Below are 24,039 nucleotides of genomic sequence, written 5' to 3' on the forward strand. Positions count from 1 at the left end.
AAATGATTGTGAGCCTACCGATACATCTTATATAGAGCTGCTTATCGTTTTTCATTTAAGGTTTAAAGAGGTTTGGATCGACCACTGATGTACTATCATTTTCTCTTTTGCTCGCCAAGAAACTCATTTTTGTTTTTCTATTGTTTTTGTGTTTTTGAAATTTTTCGATGTTTTTGGATTTTCTGATTTTTGGATTTACTCCCCCTAAAATCAATAAACTAAGATAAATTTAAAAACACACAAAGATATTTACGAAAATGATTTTCTGATGTTGGTTTACTCTTGCTTGACCTTAATGCCATTTACCAATAATAAGAAGTCAAATCTAGATTTGTCAAAAGCTTTGGTAAATAAGTCGGCACGTTGGTCATCGGTGTGGACCTTAACAACATCGATTAGCCTTTTCTCAAAGCAATCACGTATGAAGTGATATTTGATTTCGATGTGTTTGGTCTTTGAATGCTGCACAGGATTTCTAGTGATATCTAAAGCAGCAGAATTATCAACGTATATAGGAGTAGTTAGAAATTCAAAACCGTAGTCCCGCAATTGTTGTTGGATCCAAAGAACTTGTGAACAACAACTTGAGGCAGCAATGTATTCAGCTTCGCATGTTGATGTAGCTACACACGTCTGCTTCTTGCACTGCCATGTGACTAGGCGATTTCCTAAAAACTGACATCCAGCCGTTGTGGATTTACCGTCGATTTTACATCCGCCAAAATCAGAATCACTGAATGCGACCAAGTCAAAGTTATTATCCCTAGGATACCACAGACCGGTGTCGGGGTAAGCCTTCAAATAACGAAAAATCCTTTTGACAGCTGCAAGATGTGAGGCCTTCGGGTTAACTTGATATCTGGCAAGTAGGCACGTTGGGTACATTATATCTGGCCTTGATGTTGTGAGGTACATAAGGGATCCGATCATCGCGCGATAGTATGAAGGACTAACAGGTTCACCCTTCAAGTCAGGAGTTATTCCGTGATTAGTGGGCAATGGGGTACCAATGGGCGTTGCATCGGACATCTGGAACCGGCTCAAGATGTCTCCAACATATTTAGTCTGATGGATGAATATCCCAGACTCCGTTTGTTGCACTTGTAGGCCCAAAAAGAAATTCATCTCCCCCATAGCACTCATCTCGAACTTATCCTGCATGATGCGCTCGAAATTCCTACACAAAACATCATTAGTAGAACCAAAAATAATATCATCAACATATACCTGTACCAGAAGAAGATCTCCATCTTGTTCTTTGATGAAGAGAGTACAATCGATAAGACCTCTTCGAAAACCGTTCTCCAGCAGATATGTAGATAAGGTTGCATACCAAGCTCGTGGCGCTTGATGAAGACCATAGAGAGCTTTGTTGAGCAACCAAACCCGATCGGGATGAACAGGATCTTCAAAACCTGGAGGCTGTTCGACATATACCTCTTCTTCAACCACACCATGTAAAAATGCACTTTTGACGTCCATCTGGTAAACCTTGAATCCTTTGAATGAGGCATAAGCCAGAAAGATCCGAATAGCTTCCAGACGTGCAACTGGTGCATATACTTCGTTGTAGTCGATCCCTTCTATCTGACGAAAACCTTGAACGACTAAACGAGCTTTGTTTCGAATAACCACTCCACGGTCGTCTTTCTTGCATTTGAAGACCCATCGAGTGCCAATCTTCTTGTAGTTCTCAGGCTTTTCAACAAGCTTCCAAACACCCAGCTTGTGAAATTGCTGTAATTCTTCCTGCATGGCTTCAACCCAAGCACTGTCTTTCAAAGCTTCTTTCCACGACTTTGGTTCTTCTTGTGACACGTAACACGCGAAGGACCAGTCATTTTGTTGACCAGATTCTCTTATAGCTGAATACAAACCAGCATTCCGGTTGTTTCTCAGCTGATTACGCGTCTGCACACCGCGATGGACATCTCCTATGATATTCTGCTGGGGATGGGTATCGTGAATCCTCATTTCAGGATTATCTGGCACACGAGCATTGATACCCAAATTGGTAAGATTAAGATCAACAACCAACTCCACACCAGGAATGTGGTTAGAGGTGGATGCATTGCCTTCAGCAGTATCTATATTCTGCGTATGAGGTGTATCTACAGAAGCACCTTGAACAGGAGCGGCTGGAGCTGAAGATCCTTTGGCTGCATCATGATATTCATCATCTTCAGAAGAGTCATTATAATCAGCAGCATCTTCATAAACCTCATTTTGAACCATATTGTTGACTGACGTAGAAGCTTGAGGGTCAACAACAATAGGTCTAACCAATGGCGAGACAGCAGCGTTGTCACTTTCCAACAGCATCCGAGCCGCTGCTGATTCTTCATCAAAGGTTGGCAGATTGAAGGAGTCAAATAGCCCATCATAATCGAACATCCACGGATCACCCGGAGCCCTAACAGGACTCGTGTACCTTTGAACCCTAACTTCGCTCCATAGCTCAATCTTTTTGGTAGCTAGATTCCAAACACGAAAATTCGGAGTTGCATATCCAAGGAAGAAACCCTCGATAGCTCTTGCACCAAACTTTCCATCCGGTTCAATCATAGTACAAGGAGCACCAAATGGTTCAAGGTAAGAAAGATCCGGTTTCCTTTTCTGAAGGAGTTCGAAACAAGTTTTGCCATGTCTCTTAACTGTAAGAACTCTGTTCAACGTGTAGCAAGCAGCCGATACAGCCTCCCCCCAGAATTGAATAGGGAGTTCCGACTCTACTAACATTGTTCTTGCAGTTTCTATAATCGTCCGATTCTTCCTCTCAGCGACACCATTTTGTTGTGGAGTATAACGAGAACTGTACTCATGAAGAATGCCTTTAGAAGTACAAAACTCATCCATAACTTGATTCTTGAATTCAGTTCCATTGTCGCTTCGGATCCTTTTCACTTTCAACGTATAGAGATTTTCCAACATTGTGAGAAGATCTTTGAGGATGCCAGGAGTTTCACTCTTGTGTGCCATAAAAGATACCCAAGAAAATCTAGAGTAGTCATCAGTAACTACTAAACAATAAGCATCACCAAACGTTGTCTTGTGCTTCATAGGTCCAAAAAGGTCCATATGAAGACGTTCGAGAGGCATGCTGACAGTGTTGATTTTCTTCAAAGGGTGAGACTTCTTTGTTTGCTTCCCCTTTTGGCACGAGACACAGATATCTTGCAAATGAAAACTTCTTACAGGCACACCATTCACAAGATTATTTTTCACCAAATGGTTCATTTTTCTCAAGTGAATGTGTCCCATTCTTCTGTGCCAAGATATAGACTCCTTTTCTGTGGCTTTTGAGACAAAGCAAGTGACTTGTGCAGATGTTGTAATCGCCTGGCTCATGTCGAGAATATAAAGATCATTAACTCTCGGAGCCGATAAGAGAATCCATTCTTGTGGAATTTTGAATCCAGGTTTCAGCACATAGCAGCCAGCATCATCAAAAATCACTGAGAACTTTTTATCGCAGATTTGCGACACACTCAGAAGATTGTGATCAATTTGCTTCACATAATTGATCTTATCAAAGCACACGATACCATTGGAGATACTTCCTTCTCCAGTGATGTACCCTCCTTTATCACCCGCAAAAGCAACATACCCTCCTCTAATATTTCTCACGTCGTATAGGAGCCGTAAGTCGCCAGTCATGTGCCTGGATGCTCCACTATCAACAATCCAATGACTATTAATAGTTCCTCCTAGAACATCCTGCACATGTCAATTAAACACATCAGTTGAGAATGGGGACCCAAGCCTTAGTGGTCTTGGGTCGTCCCTTGGCATCACGATACGTAAGCTCTATCTCTTGATGGTTTTCAAGAACAACTGCTCCCCCTGAATTGTCACCCGACTTAGGTAACCAAGTTTGTCTGTGCCTACCAGTTTTTGAAGATTCTGGTTTTACAGGTTGTGACACACTTGGTTCCTTTTGTACTGTTTTAACTTCAGATTTTAAAGCTTTTTCAACAGTTTTTATGTTCTTACGTCGTTGTTTAGTTTCTTGTTCTTTTACAGTTCGTTTATCTTGTTTAGGTGAAACTGACCGACGTTGAGGGTGAACTGTTTCAGGTGGAGTTTTCTCAACAAATTTCTTCTTTGGAGTATTTGGGCAATTTCTGATAATGTGCCCAATTTCTCCACATTTGAAACAAGTTCTCCTTTCAACAGACTTAGGAGAACTTGATCGACTACCAGATGTTGAACTTGTAGAACCTGAGGTACTTGCTCTTTCATCACACCCGTTTGTGTGTTGGGTGTAATTGTTATCACTGTTACGTTTCAAAATCTTGACTTGTTGTACAAAATCAGTGTTTGATTTGTTTTCAAAAGTCTCAATTTTATCTGTACCTTTTGATGCTACAAATTTAACATCTTTTCCTTTCTTCATGTAACGAGCTCCTTTTGATTCAACCTTAGCCTTTGGCTTTGGAGCTCGTTGTTGTTGTTTACCCTTAGAAGCAGTCGGTTGTTGAGTGGTTGGAGATTTTTGATTACCAAACTGTTTCCTAATCTCAGCCTTAGGAATTGGATCACATTGTGTTACCACAATTCCCGGAAGTGTTTTTCCCAAAAATTTGTTTGTATTGTCTTCAAAGACTTTGTCAATCAAAGATTTATTTACATTTTTAATTGGAAAAACATGATCTGAGTAGATTTTATTATCTCCAACCAAAGTGTACAACACATTACTGCTTTTAACAGTAGACACACTTGTCTTATCAACCTTGACAGGATCAATCACTTGCTTCTCAACAGATGAAACCTCAGGAGTATCAGGATCACAAAGGATGTGATTCTCTCGTGGAATATCTACTCCTTTCATCTTGCTAAGTGATTTATCCTGATCACTTACAGCCACTTCTGATTCATCATCTGATGTCTCATAGTCCTCGATAATTGGAGGACTTTGCTTCATGGATGATGAAATTTCTTGTTCCTTAGAGGCTGTGTTTGAAGAATTGTCCGGTTTGAACCCTAGGCCAGTAGAAAATTCCTCAAAGTTCAAAGGCACACTGGGTTCATACCGAGGCATTTCTTCTTCATCAGGCATCTTGGTATAGTTGCTCATCAAAGGAGGTGGACATGCCTTATACCCAACTCCTTTCACGTTCCCTTTCAGTTGTTGAACGTCAATTATGTGATCAAGCACAAATTGGGAGTTAGAATAACTATCCAATTTCTGTTTGATCGCATCATGCTTGCATTGGGCAATGGCTAATTGCTTCTTAGTTTCTTCCACAAGGTTAATGTATTCGTTTATACTTACTTGTTTGTGGTAAACTACTTTGTTAACCTCGGACACATTTTTCTTTAATGTTTCTATTACAGATTTAAATTCTTTTTCATTCCGGGTTAAAGCCATGTTTGCCTCTTGGCATTTTGACAGTTCAATAACCAAATTCTGATTATGACTATGAAGCTTTTCTGATTCAAGCTTCATATCTGCACATGATTTACAAATACTAGGAGCAGGAGGTTCAGAAGTTACCTGACTAGTAGAGGCTGAACCATTTGCCATAAAGGCAGTTTGAAAAGAAAAAGCTCCATCTTCAGAAAATAGCTTTTCCATTTCCGTTGATGTAGCAGCAGCCTTCCTAATCAGAATTGATTTCTGACATTTAAGCTCATCAGCTTCATTCAGAAGATCCTGAATATCTTCACCTTCTTCCTCCTCATCAGGCTCTGAGTGATTATCCCCAGAAACAGAGCCTTCTTCATCTGAACTTCCAGAATAACCAGAACTGTCATCACTTCCAGAAGATTCTTCTTTATGAACCTGCTCGATGACTTTAGCGTACAAAGCAGTTCCACTTCCCTGATCACCTTCACCAAACTGCACTGACCAGTCACAGCCTTCATCAGCTTGAACAGCCAAAGCCCGATTGTGATTTGCAGTTCCAGGCTGTCCCTGATTGTTGTTCACTGCCACCATCCTCCGTTCACGGTTTTCTTGTTGGGCATTCACATTCGTCTGGTTTCTGAAGGGGTTGTGATTGCCGTGTTTTGTTGGTCGAGTGCACTCACGTTTAAAGTGCCCTTTCTCGCCACAGTTAAAGCACGTGACGGCATTAATATCAAACCCATACTTCGTGTTTTTCTTTCCTTCCAACGAAGTTCTTCCAGTTCGAGCCATGAAATCTTTTGCCCTTCTAACCGCACTAGCAAAAGCCCATTTAATATCCATCAACTCCATTTCTTCCTTGTCGATCTGATCATAATCTTCATTGGTCATGTTGATGTTTCCAAGCTGACCTGCTACCAAACCACAGTATGCACTGACCATGGTGTTGATAATCTCCATATGTTCTTTAGCAACTTCAATGCTAAGGTGTGAGAGATTTGAGTTGTCGACTCGGATTGTGTGATGACTTTGGGATTGAGGTTGAGGATTGCTTGTATAGTGAGCTTGCTGTTGTTGTTGTTGAGGTTGTGGTTGTGGCTGTGTTGGAACAGGAATGTAAGACCTCGGATCGAATTGAGGTTGTGGTGGAGCAGCTGTTGATTGAGGAAATGGAATGGAACTTGAACTTGTATTGGACACAAATGCAGTCTGCAGCTTAGGTTGCTGTTGCTGAGCTGCAGCGGATCTTGCCAAAGCATCGAATCCCAGAAGATACATTTCTGTATTCTGAGGAGCTGGAGCACGCCTTGCTTTCCTGATTTCTTCATCATTTTTATGTTCCAGCTTCTGAATGAACTCATAGATGTTAATCGTTTCTAGAGCTTTAGTATGCTTCAACAGCTCAATAAACGAACTCCATTTTGGGGGTAGGGCGTCAGCAAACCTATTCACCATGTCTTGTTGAGTAGCTGCCACTCCATAAGCACACATTTCACTAATCAAATGATAGAAACGTGTGGTCATATCATTCAGAGTCTCGTTTTCTAAAAACTGAAAGGATTCAAACTCTTTCTTCAACAAATCATGCCGAGATTTTCGAGCAGCTGCATTGCCTTCTCCTCTAGCAACTAAGGCATCCCACAATGCTTTCGTGGTCTTGCAATATGAAAACTGATGGTAGATGTCTTTGTTGAGTGCTTGAGTAAGTGTGGCATAGGCCTTTTTCTCCAATTCATAAGCCTTCTTGTCATTTTCAAGCATGTTGGCGTAACCTTCTGAAGTGGATGCTCTACTTTCAAGACTTTCATTGAATGCATTGACAAAACACATCCAAAGGTCGGTGTTTTGTCCTTGAACATATGTGTGAAAGCGGCCTTTCCATGACGGAAAATCGTTCATGTGGTTCAGCTTTGGTGGACGATTGCTACTTCCTGCTTCACTCTCACTAATCAGAAGGTTCTGAAGACTTTGACTTTGATTGGATACCAAAGCCCATTGACATGAACTTATTGACTGTTGTTGTTTAGGTATGGCACTCGTCATATATTCAGCCATCGACATCTGTTTCAGATCTGGTTGTGGATCCGTACTCCAATCCCAAGGACTTGTGCAACTCATTTTGATCAAAAATTAACAAATAACCTACACACCACAAACTGTTAACAACAAACAGACAACAATTGAAAGATACAATCTGATCGAAAGATCAAGACTTGTTCGAAGGATCAACAGTGATCGAAAGATTACTGTTGAGTTTCGAGCAAAGTCTTCGAAAGATTCTCAATGAAAGATCCTTATCTTTCGACTGATTATCACGAAAGATTCACAGTTCGAAAGATCTATATCTTTCGAATACTGATCTCGAAAGATTCACAATGAAAGATCCTTATCTTTCGAGATGAATCCTTATCTTTCGGACAACCAACTTTCGAAAAGATTCCAACTACGAAGGATAACCCTTAGACTTCGAAAGACTACTCGAAGGATGCTAATCTTTCGAGCTGTCTCCAATCGAAAGGTGATCTTTCGAAATCGAAAGATATCCTTCGAAAGCTTACTGACACACTGACACGAAAGGACAGGTTGGTGAGAAAGGTGATAGGTTGGTGAGGTACTTTCGGCTGAAAGGATGGTCTGCCAACAACTTTTCACCAAACAATTTGACTTTCAAAAATTTTACCAAAATAGGCAACCTTATCTTCAAGTTCAGTCACCGGAGACAAACCGGAAGTATGGCCGGAAAGTTCAAAGTTTCACAAAAACGATTTTTATGTTACCCAAACCGACCCCGAACACTCCCGATAGGTTTAGTATCCGTTTTTCAGTTTCAAAATGCAAGGAAACTACCAAAAACGAGTGCTAAACCAAGTGTCCAAACATACCAAAGAACTCGAACAAACCGGTTTTAAACAAGGTAAAGAGCGAGGCTCTGATACCACTTGTAGGTCCCTTTTCTCGGAGGATCGAGAACAACCTAAACCTTGTTATACTAACCCACTAGCAAGTGCGGAATCCAAGCTAGTAGGCAAACCGGGATGAAGCAAGAACAAACACAAGAACACACAAAGTTCACCGATTAACACCACTGTATTAATACGTATGAAGGTTTACAGTTACAAGCACAATGTTTACAATCTGTTTGCAAACTCTCTAAAGTGTGTGTGTGTGTTTTGCAGCAGAGTTTCTCTAACTCTCTATGTGTGCATCTGTCTTTCACAATACACTGCATGGGTATTTATATACCCAGCACAGGTTGTCTATCCCGAAGGATCCGATAGATGGTCCGAAGGATCATCTATCGAGGACAAGTCATTCGAAGGATGAGCAGGGACCTCGAAGGATGATCCTTCGAGGTCTAACAGTCGAACCATATCTATCGACCATCTCGAAGGATCAACAGTATCCTTCGAGTCTATCCTTCGAGCCTATCCTTCGAGACAGACTAACATATTAAACATATGTCAACTGTTGGCCAAGTCAATCCGGAGGATGGTTGACTTGGTCAACTTACAGACTACCAAGGACATCGTTTACATACAGACCGAATACAGACAAAGTACAGACACAAGTGCACCAACAATGATCTCGAAACTTCCTGTTACAGCTGTTAATTGTGATATCATAACCGAAAATTCGAAATCTAAGGGATTTTATGATAGTGTTTCCTGTTTTAATAATGATTTAATTTTATCAAATATTTCAAAATCATAATCTGTTTATCTAATAACAGTTTTTCGAAATCTTTAGAGGACAAAACAGATCAAAACCAGGAAAAACACTTAATAATCCGAATCATATTCCAAAACATAATAGAATTTTCGAATTTTCTAAGAACAAGTGATGAACCCTAAAAAAATAAAACATAAAATTCTGGAACCCGAAACCTGAAAATTAATAATTTTCTAAACAGATTTCGGCTAAAACATAAACCATTTAATTTCGAATAAACATATGATTAAGCTTTTATCCGAAAACAATGATCTCGAGTGGACAAGGCCGACTCGAAACCGGCTGTTATGATTCATAAGGTTTCAAAAAATTCCGTTTTCCAAGTTTCAATCCCAGAATTATGGATACGAAAACAGAACTGACTAATCAACATATGCTCTGATACCACATGTTGGTTCAGTTCTGTTTATACATGAAGGAAAACATGAAAACATACCTGATTGCAGCAGTACAGGTCAGCAGAGAATCCAGATGGAGACGCAGCAATAAGGTTTGACATGATTGTCATCTTGATCTGGTTCCTCCTTAGGGTGCAATCTAATGATGGTGATGATGAGAACCGATAAAGGGGTAATCGGCTATGGAGAGGAGGCCGAACATTATGATGTTATGGCTAATAGGGTGTCTGATTGTGTAACTGAGTAACCCCTTAACCTCCATATAATTCTCCTTATATAAGCACCCAGGAGGAAACCCTAATTAGTTAATAAGGGTAATTGGGCCCATCAACAATTACCAACTAATTATTTAATAGGATTGTTATATATTTTGATCTCTATCATGTAAATGATTATAATGGCTATAGATTAAATATTATCACATAATATATTTAATCTTACAGGCGTGTTACATGATTACATTAAAGATGCGGTTATTTAACTTGGTCGAACCAATCGTTAGTTTAATGTTGCACCGTTGGTTTCTATAAATTATCCTTGATGTATAATCCACATATAACTTCGATTGTCTTGAAACAAGTTTCACATCTTTACTCAGTTGTACAATAGTCGTATAATTCATTTTGTGTATGATTTCACATTGTCTCTTGCGGGTTTTCAAATCGATGGTGTAACATGTTATGATGCCCCTCATGTTAAAAATCTTGTGTGTTTTTTTACCCAAAGAATGGTGTGGGTGGTCGGTATGGGCATGAGGACGTTGGTTGTGGATGCGATGGGGATGAATTGACAATAATGCTGGTGTAAGGTAGCTAGAGTTCAACAACGGTGATAGGTGATCAGTGACAACTGTCAACGATGGTGATATGTAACATCCCGAAATTTCCTACTCTATATTATTTTGCGAGTAATAGCGGTCTTGCGAGCACGAGAAGAGGTATGGGTTTAGACGCAACGGATTTGTAGGGGGTATTACGTATTTAATTGAAACTAAATAGGCTGCTTTGGGCTAAAGTTATGTAAGTTGAATACTTGAGGGGCCTAAGTGTATCTTGCAAATCATCCCTTTAAAACCTCTCATCATCAACCTACCAAACCCTACCATCGGCAACTGCCGACCACCACATTCTGCGACCATCCTCACCATCGCAGACCAAGAAGAGAAATCGGAGACCATTCGATCCGTTAGTTCCAGACCATACTCCGGTAAGTACACGATCCCTAAACTGAATAAAGCAATTGTCTTTTTTTTCTTTTTTTTTTAATTCCGAATGTTATTGTTTCTAATAAATCTTACTCCAAATTAAGGTACATTGATCTTTATAGTTTATTACAAAAGTGACTGAAATCTCTGATATAAATCCTTAGTGAAGCTCTAATTGAAATTTGATTGTTGATTTTGTGTAATTCTAATTGCTGATTGAAATTAGTTTTTTAAGCCTTAATTGAAATATTTGTTCTATAATATACTTTGCTAATTGATCCAATTTATAATGCCAAATAGATTTTATAAGTATGAATTTGGTCATTCTAAAAGGCAAAAGAAACAAAATAGGTGTGTGTGGATTGTTTGTTTATTATTATTATTATTTTTTGGAAAACACCCTAAATTTATATTTCGTTTTAGGTTATCAAAATCGTTGAGCGAGCACTTCACCAAGTCTATCAGTATTCACACCCATTCCATCAAATCTACCATATAATTACAATTACACTAGAAACAACTACAATTTCTTTTTTCCTTTCAATTAATTTATATTTTTTATATATTTATGATTACATTTCCTTTCCCCTCAACTCACAACCATTTTCAAAACATATTAAAAAGTTATAGAGGGTGAACAATGTCCCCCAAATATACAGATGGACAATAACATTTTCTCCCTGCTCTACTCACAGCTATTTCCACTTTTTTATAAGGGCAATTGGATTTTAACACCTCAAACTTTGAAGAATTGGCCGATAACACCCGCAACTAACACTTTAATCTGTGACACCCCGAACTTTTAATTTTGTTTGTCATTTCACCACGCAGTTAAAAAATGAGTAACTGGGTTAGTCTTCCATCCTATCCTAGCTGGCATCCTACGTGGACTATTTTTGACAATATTAAAAAAAACCAATAACAAATCCTAAATTCTAATTTCATCATTTTAAAGATCTGGGACTATGTTCATATCAGTTTCATCATTTTAATAGCAAGAACATCTTCAAACATTCAAGATGTTCATATCATTACATTCAAAGTTCATCTAAGTTCATGAACAAGAACAAATAAAAAAAAAACAAAACCTAAATTTAATTTCTATATCATTCTACAAAATCCAACATACAAATTCTATATCATCTTCATCCCAAAACTAATTTCTATATAATCTGCAAAACGCAACTTTCAAATTATATATCATTTTCGAAATCCATCACCACCGCCACCCCCTTTCCTCTTCAAAATCCACCACCACCGCCACCCTCTTTCCTCTTCAAAACCAACCACCACCGCCCTCATCAAGGTGTCTGTATATGTAGAGACACCTTCATATACAAGCAGCCACCACCACCACCACAACCCCCTCTCTACATCTCTCTCTAAACCCCTCTCCACCACCACCAAGAACCGACACCTTCAACCATCAAGAACCACCATTGTCTCCACCAACCACCACCGCCCCTTTCTCTACATCTCTCTCTACCCCTCTACACCGCCACCGTCAACCATCAAAAACCACTCCACCAACTACCACCGCCCACCACTGCCCCACCCGCCATCAAAGTAGACCCACTAACCACCATCATCTCCGGCGAACAACAACAAAACACGAAACCCTAAATCACGAAATGAGCAGTGGTTTTTTTTTCTGATTTGCAGATCCGTTTGAAGGCTTGAATCGAAGGTTAATTTAGGTTTTATTTGTGAGGCTGTAAATCGGTGGTTGTGGGTTTGGAGGGTGGTGGCGGGAGGTGGTTGTTGGTGAACCGATGAAGATGATGATGATGATTCGAGGGTGGTGGCTGTAAATCGGTGGTTATGTGTAATGATAAACCGATGAAGATGATGATGATTCGATTTTGTATGGTGAACCGTTGAAGATGATGATGAATCGTTGAAGATGAAGATGATGATTTGATTTTGGGGTGAAGATGAAGAACGATAAAGATGATGATGATAATGATTTAATTTTTTATATTGAGCAGGGTTTTTGATTTGGGTGATTACCTATACATACATATATATATATATATATATATATATATATAAGTGGCCACCTCATACCTCATAATGACACCTCATCTTGCCATTTGCTTCTTATAACATGTGTTTGCCACGTCATGGGTGCCATGTAGGATTAATGATGCCAGCTAGGATGAAAGACTAACTCAGTTACTCCTTTTTTAACTAAGTGGTGAAATAACAAAAAAAATTAAAAGTTTGGGGTGTCACAGATCAAAGTGTTAGTTGCGGGTGTTATCGGCCAATTCTTCAAAGTTTGAGGTGTTAAAATCCAACTGCCCTTTTTATAATATAAAGACACCCCTCACATAATTTGATAGAAGGGATGTGAATACTCTTAACTACAAGGGCAATTAAGTCATTTACATACAAAGTACAACTATTAGAAACAAGTCTTTAATGCATAAGGATTTTAATATTATGGGTATGCTTGGCATGAAGCTTTTAGAAGCTTTTAGCTTTAAGCTTTTAAGAAAAAACTCTTATTCAATAAAAAGTCTTGTTTGGTTGAAGGAGCTTGAAGCTTTTAGGTTAGGATCTTGAACCTTTTGGTTGAACGCTCCTACTAGTAGCGTTTAGAAGGAGCTACAAGCTTTTAGGGAAAAATGACTTTTTTAACCTCTAAAGATAATGAACTTTTTAATGAACAAACTTTTTAGATTTTTAGTTATGTCCATTTTGGTCATTTTATACATTTTATTAAAAGCTACAGCTACTCTGTCAAACACCAAATATATCTAAAAAGCTACAGTTACTAATTACTAGCTTTCAGCCACAAGCCAACAGCTATTTTTGCCAAACATACCCTATATATTATCTATAAAATATATAAAAGAATCATATACACACACAAACATTTCACACACTGCACTTTTCTCACTCGCTCTCTCTCTATCTCTCTCTTTCTTTCTTTTTCGTTTAGACATCCTACCACCCTCCACCATCCCCACCACTACCATCCCAACCACTGCGCCACCATCCCCATCACCATACCATCATCATCCCCACCACCAAACAATCATCATCCCCACCACCGCACCACTATCCCCACCGCACCACCACCTCTAAATCAAGATCCAAACCAAAAATCGTTGGTTGTTGGGTTGTTTGGCGGCCGACGGCAAATGGGTGAAGGCGGGGTGTGGGTTGTGTGTCCAGATCCTACTTCAAAGATGTTTTCGGTGGAAATAAGTCATGGTTCTAAGATCCCAAAGGTAGATTTGACCATCACCGCCAGTGCTCAACAACTATTGACTGGCCAGGTGAGATTTATTATGGTGTTTGATAGAGGACTTCGGTGATGGTGATGGTTTATGGTGGTGTATGGTTGAAAATTGTGAGGTTTGTTGTGGTTGTAGGTGTGTAGTTGCAAGTGTATGGTTTATATCTCTTTAGAGAGAGAGAGATAAAGGAAGAAGAGAGGGAGAGAAAGAGTGTGTATGCATGAGAGAGAGTGAGTATATATGAGAGATAAGGTTCACAAGCTTATTTTAAATATAGGGGCATTTTAATCATTCCATGAAAAACTAATAGAAAATTCAAATTCTCCTATATATTAATAAATGAATGAAATGAATAGTAAATTATAATATAATAAACTATTATACACAGTTTTTTTTATAGTTTTATAACTTTAACATTATAATAATTGTTATATTCTTTACCTTTTAAGTTTGATAAGCTTGATGTTAACCGGTACTTGTATCGAAAATACCGGTTCGTTATTCCTACATGAAGGTAAAAAACAGCACCTACATAAAACGTCAGGTCGGTACCGGATTGAGTTTGATAATCTTTTAGTTCGAGAAATTTGGTACTACTACCCAGTACCATTTGCTCATCCCTAATCACAGGTACCGTATGAACAACAACGGTATCGTACAATTTTTTTTTAGTTTCAGGAGTAAGGATGAGCTCGGTACCAACTGATACCGAATCGGTATTGGTACCGAAAACACCGGTTACGGTATCGGTATATGAAGCTAAAAACCGGTAGCGAACCGGTACCAGGAACGCTAAACGTCAGTACCGAACTGGTACTTAGGATCTTTCGGTTCAGGAAATTCGGTACCGGTACCCATACTATTTGCTCATCTCTGACTACGGGTTTCTACCGAACAACATCATTACCATACAACTTTTTTAGTTGATTTTCTTTCGGTTATTTTTTGGTGTTTTTTTCTACATTTTCTTTTTATTCTTCTCAGTGATTCCGTGTGCAACGCGCTCGTAGTAATTTCAAACACATATAAACACAGACTAAATAACAAAACAAGTTCGCCGCAACGCGACGACGGTTTTTATAACTAGTGGAGTTAAAAATCTAGACTCAAAATATTAGAACGAGCGTTTTGGTACTTAGGATGTTAATTTTTTTAATTTTAGACTCAAGTTGGTAAAACCAATAAAACACAGATACTCAAAAAGTATTTTACTATTTAAAAAAGAGAAGGTGAACAAAGATAACTGTTACTAAATCAATTACATGCCTTTCAAAAAAAAACTAAATCGATTACATAGAAATAGACAATAAGTGTCGTTTCCACCATTTTGTTAGTTAAAATACTAATGATTTGAAAGAATAACCAATCACATTTTATATGTTTTGAACATCCAACAAACCCGGCTATTCAAATACATCCATACGCAAAATATCACTCACGTATGCAATCACAGACATCATTAGTGACATGTTGGGAAACTATCTAAAACATATTTGATTTTTTTTAATGTCCAACAAAGAATGATCATCTGGGTACACCTATAGGCAAAAGATCACTCACACACGCAATCACATACAACGTTAATAACCCGATCCGTCATTAATTCCACATAAACCCACCGCACCCGCTATAATAAAACTCATAATTCTCAAATGAAGACTTTAACCCTCTAGAGTTTAAACACATTTACCTATATATTAAAATTAGAACACAATGAACACTAACACCATCAAGGGGATTAGCAAATGATATCGGGTACCGGTATCGGTATCAAATTTATCAAACCGGGTATATTTTCGGTACCGAATCGGTACCGATTTTTGACATTTTCGGTATCGGTTCAGCACCGGTTTTTACACTCAAATACCAGTACCGACCGGTACTGAATCTTAACGTACCAGGTATACTCGGTACCGGTACCCACTTTTGGGGATTTTCGATACCGATTGGTACCGAGCTCATCAAATCATGTAGCAACATAGCACCGCAAGTAATTGCACCGTTTAGATTACTTTTCATACACAACCCAATGAATAGTAACATCATCAAGGGGATGAGCAAATGGTATCGGGTACCGGTACTGGTATCAAATTTACCAAACCGGGTATATTTTCGGTACCGAATGGTACCGACATTTGACATTTTCGGTATCGGTTCGGCACCGATATTCACTGGTTTTTACCCTCAAATACCGGTACCGTACCAACCGTACCGTACTAGGTATATTCGGTACCGGTACCCACTTTTGGGCATTTTTGGTAACAGTATTTTCAGTACCGGTTGGTACCGAGCTCATCAAATCCTGTAGCAACGCAAGTAATTTCACCGTTTAGATTACTTTTCATACACACGGTAAGTAAACTGTATTTCGTTTGAATGAGGTTTTATATACAAAACAACTTATTTTGTTTTCTTTTTTGTCTTTTTCTATAATGAATGAATTGTAGCATTTAAAATTAACTTTCGATTATTGATGAGCAAATCGTATCAAATCATGTAATCAAACCGGTATTGTATCGGTACCAAATTTACTATACCAATCATTTTCGGTACCAATTTGGTATCCACCTTTGGCGTTTTCAGAATCGTTACTTTTGGTTAGACACCGGTCTAGCACCATACCTATATTTACTGATTTTTACCTTCAAATACCATACCGTATGGTACCGAGCATTTTCGGTGCCGGTACCTAATTTCGATGATTTTCCGGATCGGTACTTTCGGTGCCATTACCAGTACCGAGCTCATCCATATTTTAACGTGTTCTCACCGTAATAATTAAACTGAAAACAACCGAATTTCTAACATGTAGAACGTGTGGGTCTTATTATTATATATTAGATTATTTAAAATCACTATCGTTACCAGGTCATTTTATGTTTTAATTTTGGTATTTGTTTGCCGTTGTCGTCACGTGTTTTGCAGGCATTAATAAGTCCCCTCCGCAACGCCAGGGGGAAAATCAACTAGTTTGATGAAATCAGTATTCTCTTGATGATGAAGCTTCCCCGGCGACCTCTCTCCCTACTCTTCTCCGCCTCTTTCTCCACCGTTCCGCCGGTTCCATCACCATCTTTAACATTCTTGCAATCCGTACTCAACCAAATCAAACATCTCTCAACAAACCCAAAACACTACCCCTCTCTAACCACCTTAGACTCACTCCTAACCAATACCCACATGTTAAATCCCGCTACATCTCTCATAATAATCGATTACCTCACCAAAATCAACAAACTTTCCAGAGCAAAAACCCTAATCTCACACTTAAACTCATCAGGCACCGTAAGTCAACCTTTTCTATACAGTTTACTCTTCAATTTCTTACTTAAAGATAGTCCCATTAATCAGATTGAATCTTTATGGGCAGACATTTGTGGGTCTGTAAAAAGATTGAATTTTTCCTTTTCGGATTATGTGATTCTTGTTTGTAAGTTTGGTGAACTTAGTGAAGTTAAAGATGTTTATGACAGGATTTTTATGGATGGTGGGAGTTGTTGTTTGGATAGACAAAGCTATGTTGCTTTATCTGCAGCTTTGTGTAGTTTAAATGAGGGATTTTTAGCGAAAAATGTTGTGAATGAGATGTATGATAAGGGTATGGTTGTTGATATTTGGACATACTTTTCGATGTTTTGATGTTTTTGTCGAAATGGGGATTTTGATGAGGCGGATTTGGCGTTGCGGAAGCTTGTTAAAAACGGGTTTGTTGTTGATATTTGTGTGTACGGATCGTGGATCCACGGTCTTTGTAAATCCGGGAAGTATCGTGAAGCCGATAAGTTGTTTAGAAAGTTGTTAAAACGGGGTTCGGTGAAAAAGTTTGGGGAGGAAAAGAAAGAGTTAAAGGAGGGTCGACGAGCGATTTTTCAGTTAAACTGCGAGGGTGTTGTTCCGGAACTAATGGCGTATGAGTGTTATTTTCGTGCTTTGTGTAATGCGATGAAACTTGATGATGCGGAAGTTTTGTTGAAAAAGATGATGAGTGGTAGAGCTTTGCCGGAAATTTGTGTTTATGGGTCGTTTATTAAGGCGCTTTTTCGAAGCGGTAGGGATGAAGACGCTATGAAGTTTTTTAAAGCTCAAAGGAAAAAGGGGTTGGTTCGTGTTGATGAAATTGTTACGTATGTAATCATGGGACTATGCGAAAACGGGAAAAGTGATGATGCTTTAAGGTTATTTGACGAGATTTTAACGGTTAATGGTTTTGTAAACGGTTCATATGTTTGTAATATCATATTAGGCAGTTATTGGAAGCACGATGGTGTGTCGAAAGCGGAGCTTTTCTTTGAGAGATGGCGATTGAATGAAGGGAGGTACGGGAAACTTGACGTAACGAGTTACACTATCATGTTTAACGGATATTGTAGCGGGAATGATGTTCGAAAAGCGGTAATGGTGTTTGAAGAAATGTTGAAGAGGAAAATGGCTGTCAATGGAGCGTTATACGAGCGAGTTATAAGATTGTTATGTGATCGCGGTCGGGCAAATGAAGCGTTTCGGTACTTGAATGACATGATTGAAAATGGACATTTGGTTTTCTGCAAGAGATGGCGAACACTCTTCCAATCGGTTTTTAGTATCAAAGGACATCGTGTTTTAATTGGATGTTGAGGCGTAAAATATTGTTACCATAATCAATAACCGAAACTGTAAATTAGCCGAAATTCTGGATCTGTGCTTAATAAAACCCTAACCGAACGCGTAAGTTAGTTTTTGTTTTCGAAAGATAGATATTTTTTTTATTTCGGTGGTTTATTACTTTATTTTGGAATATGTATGTATGTCTTCATTGGGTATGTTGTGACTTCAGGTGGTCGTAGAGACGATGACTGGACAACTTGCAATATGCACCGCTGCACACAACCTAAATCATAGTTCTGTAAGTTACTAGGTCCTACAGTTTGTTTACTGTTTATACCATATACTAAAAAGATTATAGCAAGCTTTAAATAGGAACCGGGTAGAAAACACGCTTATGTTAAATAATAAATCAAACAAACCGATAATAAAACAAGCAAAGAAACATCATAACGTGTATGCATTAGAGATATACTAACTCCTGTTTGGCAGTTTCCGAATACTTATTGAGGGTACTATTTGTTGTACCTTTTTATTATTATTGCTAATTTGTTTTTAACATTTCTTTTACTTAAAAACAAGACCCTGATTTTGGCATATGCTTCAATTCTGCAATATCGTATGCATTAGCTATGCAGTTAATAACGGTGATATATCGCCATATCGGTCCCCTAGTAAAATATCGGTCAGAATATCGGTACTGATATTGTCAGCAATATTGACCGACATAACCGATATATCACCGATATTTGACCCATATAACCGGTATATCACTGAATTATTAGTGTTAAATTGCTATATATATATAAATTCTGCATTATATTAAAATTACCGATATCTCACCGAGATAACCTATATCTCAAATATCGGCCCTTGACCGATATCCGATATTTTACCGCATTACCTGCATAGTGCGTTAGTAGGTAGTAAAATAGCATTAATACACTGACACTAGAATTTTAAAAATAGTAAAAGGTTTTTCTAATTGGCAATTTTGTAATTCTATAATATAATAGCTTGCTGCAGGCTGCTGTTTTATATACACACCAATTGTTGCACCACAATAAGCAGTCTTTTCGATTATTTGTGTATTTATAAATATCAACTCTCCTTTATGCAGAAAGCAAATATTGTGTGACACTGAGCTTGTTGCTGCAGTACGCGACGAACCACGTATGGTCGAGGCATGTCTCGACCGTTAAATCGACTTCATATCTATGTTCAACGTCATTCTTTAGTTTTAATGCACCATCATTTGAAGTTGATCCTGAGCCTTATGGTGAAACAGGACTATTTTTATTTTTTTAGCTTACATGTTATAATTAAACACTATAAAGAAGCAACTTGTATATGCATATATGTGTTGTAACCTTTGCTTAGGGTGTTTTTCAAAAATGAAAAAAATTTATGGTTGTTATTGATCCATTTGTCAATCCCATCACAATCGTCTTTATCAAAAAATATCTGCTTCTACCCCTCTCTCTCACCACCGCTCCAGCGGTGATGATATCAGGCGGAAACGGCGCCGGCTACTCCACCACCACCATTTATGCTTCATCAGTGTCTTCCTCTGTCACCAATATACCACCCACCCTACGACACCACAATCTTCCACTTTCCACGGTCACGGAATCGATCCCCGGAGAGCTGATGCGAGCCGATCAGCCCTAATAAGTTACAGAACATAGATCGAGTGCCAGACTAAATTGATGGCTGCCGAGAAGTTGTGTCTCTTACACAAACCCTAACTCACAACAGCCATGGTATGACTGACGTCACTGATCACTTTACAGTTACTGTGATTTTGAGTAAATTTCAAAGCTAGGTTGATTGTATTGTTAGATTTTTAGAAAAGTACAGATGGTAGTAATATTTGAGGATGAAATTAAGGGTATTAAAGTAAAAAAATATGTTGTGATTCTATGTGTTGTTTTGATTATGTTGATGTTTGAATGTGATTAAATGATTGTGCTTAGTTTTTAATCGAGGTTTTGGTGGTGGTGACGGCTATAGAGGCGAGGAATACTATGAGCGATGATGGTAGAGTTAACGACCCTAGATGAAATTCGGAGATACTAGAGACGAAGGCTTGAGGAACTAAGGTTCCGGCGGATCTTTGGCAAGATTTTTGGTAAGATTAGCTTAACTTGCATGTCTTCTTTTCGAACAGATTAGCTCATTGGGAGATGATTGAGACTAAGTTTAATATTTAGTTTCCGGTGAGGTTTCCGGTTAGCTGCCGGTGAGGTTGTTGAGTCACACTTTATGTTGGTGATGGTATCAACATGAAACAAAATATTGTTTTGTTTTTATGTATTGTTTTTAATAAAGACTTATTTTTTTGATGATTTGTAATCTATCAGGAGTCGCATTTCTTGTAGTTCAAAAAAAGGGAGTCGCATTTCTAAAGGTTGACCAAGAAGGAAGTTATGATGCTGTTATGGTTGAATCTTCATATCCGAAAGGTATACCCCAATAAACGTTTAATTTTTAAGCATTTATCTAACAATGGTCTAAGGCGCCAGACTCAAGTTCTGGTCTTTGAAAGAGGGCATGGGTTCAAATCCACTTCTAACATTATTGTTTTTTACGTTTTTTATTCAGTCATAACTCATCACTGCTTTGATTCTTAAAAATAATTTTAAGCTATAATGTGTTTTGTAGGAAATAGCATCACAATAACAACCAAAGATTCTTGCATATGAGTTCTCCTGAATATGTGCTAGATTTCATCACTGTATCATCTTACTTCAGATATACTTATCTGAGTTGACGGTTTCACAAGATGAGTTTGAATTATCTTATTCAAAGGTTAGATAAGAAGCTTTTTAATCTACTAATAAGTTATTGATTTAGTAAGTAGAAATACATACGTAGAAGTTATATGTTTTGGTCATCTTATTCTTAGTTATGTGTATTTTTTTATGACATAACACTTACATTTGGTTATTTATGAATATTTTATATTATCCTACATTCCTACCCTCATGAGTTTGTTGTGGGCAAACATGACTTCGACTTTATTGGCTAATGATTTATTTGTCGTTTATGGGTCAACAGGTATATCATAAAATGCAAATGAATGACTACTTTAGTAGTTTTCTTCTGGACCTGGTTAGTAGTTCATTACCGTTTCTATTTTTCATATATGTAGTGCAGTTTATGGTTGTATAGTTAGCCTATTTCTGCTTACAAAGCATTGGCAGATCTTAGAAGGGTTGTGCTAGGGCCACGGCCCTGGCACGTTTTTAGGCCAGAAGTGCTAATTTTCGCGGTTCGATCAAAATTTTTTATACCTACTATGTTCGGCACGGGCATGTTTTTAGTGCCCGTGGCTTTCGGCCCTGGGACGTTCAACGGGCAAGATCCGCCACTGTTACAAAGTGACCAACGGGAAAAATGTATTATGTTGATTTTGATTGTTTAACTATGTGTTCGTTGGGATAATATTGTGTGGAATGCTACACTAATAATGTGAATAGGAAATTTATAAGAAGAGAGAATTATTTTTAATGTGCGGAAATTTCAAGTTAGAATGAATCTGAGAAGCGAGTATGTAATCACCTTATACTAAAAAGGAAGAAAGAAATCATAAAGGGGATTATGTTTTCAACCGGAGGCATTGTTTTATAGTAAATACAGAATTTGATGTATTTTGGGCCCATATGTGTTTGAATAAAATGCCAAATTCCGAGGAATCCGCTAAATAACACTTTACTTGAAGGTGATTTATATGTTCTCTTTTAATGAAGTTCATGTTTTGTTTCTTTGCATAAAAGTCTTGTCTTTTTTTATGGGTTTTAAAACTGAACTGATCATATTGTGTATCCTATCAGTGCCAAACCCCAAGGCCAAAGGAAGATTGCTAGAGAGACAGACATCCCAGGCCTTTGGACTAACGTCGTTTACATCAATAAGAACCTAACATTTTGTTTACGACAGGCAATGCAGGATATTTACAATGATTACGAGAGTGAAGTTTATGATCACAACTTTGTAGATGGTGTATTTGCAGCCTTATAATCATGTAAGTTTTTTGTGGTCCAAAAGAAACATTGAAGATTTTTGTGTTCATATAGCCATATCTCAAACAGCAGCAACAATTTCTTTTTAGGGTCACGAAGGACATTTTGAAGATTTTGGTGGAAGGGTTATGCAAATTGGATGACGGTGCACTTTCAAAGTTGTTGCAAAATATTAACACCAAACTTTTGTCAGTTTGTACAACCATTGTATCTACCTTGCTTGATGTGACACAAACAAAATCTCTTTATCTGACTAGCATTCGGCTTCATGGATGTGTGGATGCAAAAGAGTGGTGTTGGCTATGTTGTGTCTTTCCTTTGATGCCTCTTGCTTTGTTTAGTTATGTTAGCTTTTTTGATGCTGTAAATTAACGTATCATTACCTTTTTGAATGCCGTTAAGCCGTTTTTTTTGTTTTGGTTACGGCTGAGATTTTGTTGCTCTTTTTGCGTTTAGGCTCTTTTTGCTTTTTGTTTGGCTGTTGAGTTCTGAACATCACAGAACGAGTTGTTTTACTACGAACAAGAATAATATAACAGGAATGTGCAACAATTGGGTCATGTTATTATTTTTTTAGCATGTTTTGCAGTTATCTACGAGCAAGTGTTTTTATAGAGGTAGTTAAGTTATATGAAGTTAGCGAATGTTTTGTCTCGCTGACACATATGTAAGAACCCCGCCGCAATGCGGCGGGTACCAATTCTAGTTCTTATTATATGGAAACATGTGAATCATATATGGACATGTATACATACAAATTGTCAATTCCACCTCTTTTATCAATTATCATATCCTCTAACCATGTTATTGCCCCCCAGACCTCAACAATATTGTCCTAAGTAGGGATGAGTAAGTTGGTACCAGTACCAAAAATATTGGTCGAATTTCGATACTGATCTGGTACCCATATCCGGTGTTTTTCAGGATCGGTATGGTATTTTACCGACTTTTTACTTTCAAATACCGTACTGTACCGTATCGAGCACTTTCGGTACAGGCTACAGGTGCCCCATCTTTCCCTAAGGTTTGGTTTTGGAAATCTTAAGTACAAATATATATAGATTAGTAAAGTATATAAAAATATGCAATATCAGTCACCAGAATACAATGTATTTAGTTAAACCGTGTAATAGAAAACTAAGTTGTTATATTGTTTGGTTTATTTGTTACATAATAATTTGGTTGGTATGCATTGTTAACTTCTAACTAGCATCATTTCCTTTAGTTTGGACCGAGTCGTTCCGGCTCCCTGAACAAGTTACAGTTTTCCCGATATTGGGCAAAATCAGGGAACGGTATTCCAATGTTCTCCGTACAACTTTTCCCGAGCCTCATTCCCCATTCACCCCTTTTCCTTCTTTGGTCCCCACCCCCCCCCCCCCTAAAAGAAAAAAAAGTTTCCCTTGATCACCACCTCATCATCTTTCCACGTCCACCTCATCCCTGGATGACCCCGTTTCCCCTTTATTTCATGATCGTGTTAGTTTATATGTGTTAAATTTAA

The 24,039-nt window shown here is 38.1% G+C and overlaps 2 protein-coding genes across 2 annotated transcripts in view; both read left to right on the top strand.

Moving 5' to 3' along the window:
- Nucleotides 1–24,039, top strand: part of LOC110870628 — a 66,499-nt gene that overhangs the window by 17,250 nt on the left and 25,210 nt on the right. The window lies entirely within an intron of this gene.
- LOC110870619 (pentatricopeptide repeat-containing protein At5g41170, mitochondrial-like) lies at nt 13,831–22,533 on the top strand. Its single transcript, XM_035988198.1, has 8 exons — nt 13,831–13,968; nt 17,281–17,532; nt 17,599–18,431; nt 19,141–19,275; nt 19,631–19,694; nt 21,265–21,321; nt 21,571–21,624; nt 22,453–22,533. The coding sequence occupies exons 1-8, from the start codon at nt 13,831–13,833 to the stop codon at nt 22,531–22,533; spliced, it is 1,614 nt and encodes a 537-aa protein (XP_035844091.1).

The sequence above is a fragment of the Helianthus annuus genome, chromosome 1 (assembly GCF_002127325.2).
Source record: "Helianthus annuus cultivar XRQ/B chromosome 1, HanXRQr2.0-SUNRISE, whole genome shotgun sequence".
Lineage (NCBI taxonomy): Eukaryota > Viridiplantae > Streptophyta > Magnoliopsida > Asterales > Asteraceae > Helianthus > Helianthus annuus.

Bases quoted from the DNA above. Each gene is read 5' to 3' on its own strand.
- LOC110870619 (XM_035988198.1), top strand. From the start codon at position 13,831: ATGGGTGAAGGCGGGGTGTGGGTTGTGTGTCCAGATCCTACTTCAAAG. The intron at 18,432-19,140 runs GTACTTGAATGA...CGTATGCATTAG, and splicing joins CGGGCAAATGAAGCGTTTCG to CTATGCAGTTAATAACGGTG. The intron at 19,695-21,264 runs GCATGTCTCGAC...ATCTTACTTCAG, and splicing joins ACGAACCACGTATGGTCGAG to ATATACTTATCTGAGTTGAC.